General features: G+C 51.2%; 1 protein-coding gene across 1 annotated transcript; it reads left to right on the forward strand.

Moving 5' to 3' along the window:
- Positions 1 to 596: 596 nt before the first annotated feature.
- On the forward strand, positions 597 to 4,903 carry LOC309602432 (neurofilament light polypeptide; the record flags this gene model as incomplete). Its single annotated transcript, XM_082336003.1, has 4 exons — positions 597 to 1,649; positions 2,224 to 2,348; positions 3,313 to 3,632; positions 4,716 to 4,903. 4 exons carry the CDS (start codon positions 597 to 599, stop codon positions 4,901 to 4,903), a joined length of 1,686 nt encoding a protein of 561 aa, XP_082192129.1.
- Positions 4,904 to 5,245: the final 342 nt, after the last annotated feature.

Raw genomic sequence — 5,245 nt, forward strand, 5'->3', positions numbered from 1 at the left:
CACACACGCCTTGCAAAAACCGCGAATTGGAGGGAAAAAACCTGCTATTTATGCATGCGGTCTGAAGGTTTTGAGGTGCAGTGAGGGCTGCACTGAGGCACTGGGCCTCCCCAAGACCCCAGCCACAATATGGGGTTTGCAACAACCTCCCCGGGGTTTCTGCCAGGGCGGCTTGTGGGGAAGCGGAGGACGGGGGAAGAGGGGTGTTACACACAGCCCGGACAGGCTGGGGGGCCTGAGGGAGGCCTGAGGCAAGGGGGGCCCCAGGTGGGCCCAAGGGGGCCCGCGGCGAGGCGGGTCCGAAACGGACCCGACGGGGCCACACCAGAGCAGGCTAACGGGGAGCACGGACCACCCCAGCCGCAGCCCCCGAGCCGGTGGCGAGGCAAGCGGAGGCCGGGCGAGGCCAGGCGCGACAAGGCACGGAGCTACGCGAGGCGCGGCCCGGGCCGTACCTCAGCGCGGCGGCGCTCCTCCGCCCCGCCCCGGCCCGGCCCGGCCCCGCCCGGCGGCTGCGCCTGCCCGCCCTCCCCGCCGATAAATAGGGGCGGTCGGGCACCGCCGTTCCGCAGAGCAGTCGCTGGCCCCCCGCAGTCATGAGCTCGTACGGCTACGACCCGTTCTTCCCCTCCTACAAGCGGCGGTACGCCGAGAGCCCGCGGCTCCATGTCTCGGCGATGCGCAGCAGCGGCGGCTACAGCTCGGCGCGCTCGGCGTACTCCAGCCTGTCGGCGCCCGTCTCCTCGGTGTCGGTGCGGCGCAGCTATGCCACCTCCAGCGCCTCGGGCTCCCTCCTGCACTCGGTGGACAGCCTCGACCTGAGCCAGGTGGCGGCCATCAGCAACGACCTCAAGTCCATCCGCAGCCAGGAGCGGGCGCAGCTGCAGGACCTCAACGACCGCTTCGCCTGCTTCATCGAGCGGGTGCACGAGCTGGAGCAGCAGAACAAGGTGCTGGAGGCCGAGCTGCTGGTGCTGCGGCAGAAGCACGCCGAGCCCTCCCGCTTCCGCGCCCTCTACGAGCAGGAGATCCGGGAGCTGCGCCTGGCCGCCGAGGAGGCGACGAGCGAGAAGCAGGCGCTGCAGGGCGAGCGGGAGAGCCTGGAGGAGACGCTGCGCGGGCTGCAGGCGCGCTACGAGGAGGAGGTGCTGAGCCGGGAGGACGCGGAGGCGCGGCTGCTGGAGGTGCGGAAGGGCGCGGACGAGGCGGCGCTGGCGCGGGCGGAGCTGGAGAAGCGGGTGGACAGCCTGCTGGACGAGCTGGCCTTCCTCAAGAAGGTGCATGAGGAGGAGCTGGCGGAGCTGCAGGCGCAGATCCAGTACGCCCACCTCTCCGTGGAGATGGACGTGTCGGCTAAGCCCGACCTCTCCGCCGCCCTGCGCGACATCCGCGCTCAGTACGAGAAGCTGGCGGCTCGCAACATGCAGAACGCCGAGGAGTGGTTCCGCAGCCGCTTCACCGTCCTCAGCGAGAGCGCCGCCAAGAACACCGACGCCGTCCGCGCCGCCAAGGACGAGGTCTCCGAGAGCCGCCGCCTGCTCAAGGCCAAGACGCTGGAGATCGAGGCCACCCGCGGCATGAACGAGGCGCTGGAGAAGCAGCTGCAGGAGCTGGAAGAGAAGCAGAGCGCCGACATCTCCGCCCTGCAGGTGCGGGGGGGGGGGGGGGGTGGGGGGGTCGGGGTTTGCGGGGGGAGGTGGGGGGGGGGGGGCGTCCTGGCAAGGGGGGCATCGCTTCCAGCTCAGGCTGTAGCCAGGTTGCATAGCTAAACTGTAAGGTAGCATAAAGTTACAATGCAGAATGCCACCAAGCTGTAATGCACGGTACATCATTTATCTATATACCGATAAAGCCTTAACTATATCACTACAAAAAAGATACCCTTAAGCAAAAACTAGAAAAAGCACATAGGGGCTAAAAACCAAAAGGAAGCGATACACAAATTTCATGGCGTGCTTTAGTCCTTGGATAGCAGAAAATTGGGCTCTTAACATTACCTAGGGATGGAATAATAGGGTGTAGATACAGGGGTGGGAAAACCCTGCCAGGGAAGGTGGGATTTGGTAAATGGTGCCTTTTGGCTGAGGGTGGAGTTGGAGCCGATCGTTTTCTCTGCTAAAGCAAGATTAAGTTAATAGGATCGGAGAAACTCCTTGCAAGGTATTACTGCCAGACATGGGATAATTAAGAATTTTATGCTGTCAATATTGTTGCTTCCAACAGGATACAATCAACAAATTGGAGAACGAGCTGAGAACCACGAAGAGTGAAATGGCTCGGTACTTGAAGGAATATCAAGATCTGCTTAATGTGAAAATGGCCCTGGACATCGAAATTGCAGCATATAGGTATGATGGGGTGAACGGTTTAGTAAGCCAGAACTCGGATCAGGTTCCCGTTCTCTCTTCAAGAGAAACCATTTTATTTATCATTCCTCCAGCAGAAATTTCCATAGATAGTTGTCAGAGTTTAATCCATCGGTCTTCTCCATTGTCTTGCTATTGGAAGCAGCAGTGCTTTTGAAGCAAAATATTTGCTTAAAGCAAAATCTAGTGTAGCTAACTTCAGTGAGTAGAATAGTATGTATGTATATGCATACAGAACTCTTAGCTCGGCAGTATATGATCTCGGTTCTCCATCTTTACAGATAAAAATACCTGTTCGGTACTTACAGTGAAGAGATTTTTTTATCAGTGGAACTTCTTAATACAGGTGGCTTTGTTCTCAAAATTGGGAATCCCTTACATGCTTTTAAGAATGGGCTTTGTTTCTAACTCGCAGAAGCAATCGCCTGCAAAGCAAATATTTTACAGCAGAATTGCTGCTAAATAGCTGCTTAATGTGTTGTCCCAGATACTGTTAGAAATGGCAAATGCCGGAACAGAGTTTCTATGAATGCCACAAGGGGGAATATTGAGAAAGTGGCTATAAACCTGGTCTAATATCTAAACACAACATCAAATTGTTACATCTACATTGTTCTCTGCAACCCTACAGGCTACCAAAATGCACCTCTAACTTTACCTGCTATAGGAACCTAATCCTAGAGGTTTTTTCCCCATTATTTCTTCTAACAAGCAAAAGTATTAATTCACCAGTAATGCACACTTCTGAAACTTTCAAATTATTCCAAGGAGATAGGGCAGCATTGCCACATAGTTATTCATTATGGGCTAGTTCTTGCGCTCCTCAGTACGCCATCTCTAGGGCTTGTGCTGCTCAAAGCATAATAGTATCTTGGTCCGTAGCTGAATCTGCTGAATACTGCTGCAGCATAACTAAGTAATTTCTGTTTGCTTTTTTTTCTTTGAGGAAACTGCTGGAAGGTGAAGAGACCCGACTCAGCTTCACTAGTGTGGGAAGCATCACCAGTGGCTACACCCAGACTGCCCCGACTTTTGGCAGGTCTGCCTACAGCGGTCTCCAGTCTAGCTCCTACTTGATGACAACCCGTTCCTTCCCCACGTACTACTCCAGTCATGTCCAGGAAGAGCAGATTGAAATAGAGGAAACAATTGAGGCTGCTAAAGCGGGAGAAGCCAAGGCAGCCCCTGCAGAAGAAGGTGAGGAGGAAGAGAAAGAGGAAGGTGAGGAAGAAGCGGGAGGTGAAGAGGCTGAAGAAGAGGAGGAAGGTACTTACAGTTACTTTCAAATTGCTCTCTTTCATGCTTCACCCTGCTCATATGGGGTAAAACCCAGAAATCCTGTTGGCCAAGTCTGATGATTAGATCCCTCTCATTGTCTGCTCACATAAGCAGAGGATCATGGTATTAAGCACACAGCATTTAAGCAGGAATGCCTGAATATTGAATGGAAGATAAAGCAAATGTTCAATATCAGGCAGATTGTAGGACTGATTATACTCCCTTGGAAATCACTGGGTGTTTTTTCCATTCACGTTTCCAAAAACAAGAATGATAGTACTTTTAACAGCGTGTGATGTTATATTCATACGGCAGCAAACAGTACTTAGCTACTACAGACATCCTCAAAAAGAAGGAACAAGGACATCCTGAGTTAAATACTAATTCCCAGAGTAGCCTGTGATAATAGGAATATCAGCTGATGTCCATGGATGTAACTGTTGGGTTCGGTGGATAGCAATATCTGTTGCCTGAGGTCTAGGTAGTTTCCTTGTTCAACCGAAGTATACGCCACTTCTGCGCTGCCCTGTAATTTATTTACCAAACTCGCATACTAAAGAAAATGTAAAAGAAATGTTATCCAGAGTTGTTTTCCCCAACTTCAGTTGCATAGCTCTGAAGGATTTAACCTAAACATATCTGAAATGCATTGGTTACCACTGAACTATTCCAGGAGTTTATTAGTGTAAAGATTAATTATAATGAAATGATAGCTAAAGAGCCAATCGGAGAGCAACGGCAAGATTCCTTTTTGAACTCAAGTCTTTGGATAAGGCTTAAAGCAATGAGGCCACAGTCAATATTTTTCAAAGCCATGATTTTGAAAAGACCTGTAAAGTGTTTCACTCCCTCTGAAATCTAGGAAAAGTTGGTTGTGTAGTTCTGTTGTTCTTCCTTGCAAGTCCTAGGTAAATGTCCCTGCTTTCATGCAAAATCCGTTGCCAGCCCCATCACGCTTAGCTGGCTGCCATCCAAATGTGTGGGGTTGAAGGGTGCAGGTATGCTGGCTCCTGCTAAAATGGGATTAGGAGCAGTATGTAGATGTGAAATATTTCTTTTTGTCTTTTAAAGGTGCTAAGGAAGAATCTGAAGAAGCCAAAGAGGGTGAGGAAGAGGAAGGAGAAGGGGAAGAAACAGCAGCTGAAGAAGGGGAGGAGTCTCAAGAAGCTGCTGAGGAGACTGGTGAGGAGGAGAAGGAGGAGAAGGAAGAGAAAGAAGCAGCAGGAAAGGAAGAGAGCGAAGTGAAGAAGAAGGCTTGATTTTTTTAGGCAGTCTAGCTTTCTCATCAGGTCAACAGAATAATTGATGATTGACTGAGCTAAAATTGCAGTCTCACATATTTAATTCAGTGACCACTGAGGTTTAAAGTTAATGATCTATGATGTTTCTCTCTGTGCAGAGTATCAGTATGCTTGCAGAGCACCCACTGGCTTGCTCCCTGAATGCCGCATGGTCTACACGTATGAATTCAGGGGTTATGTCTTTCTTGGGTGGTTCAGAACCTTAAAATTTAAAACGGGGAAAAAAATAAGTCACGGGAATGAAAGTTATCTTTAACTTGCATTTAAAATAATTATGGAAACCTTGGGTGGGTAAATTAA

This window comes from Platalea leucorodia, assembly GCF_965183815.1.
Source record: "Platalea leucorodia genome assembly, chromosome: Z".
NCBI classification, from domain to species: Eukaryota; Metazoa; Chordata; class Aves; order Pelecaniformes; family Threskiornithidae; genus Platalea; species Platalea leucorodia.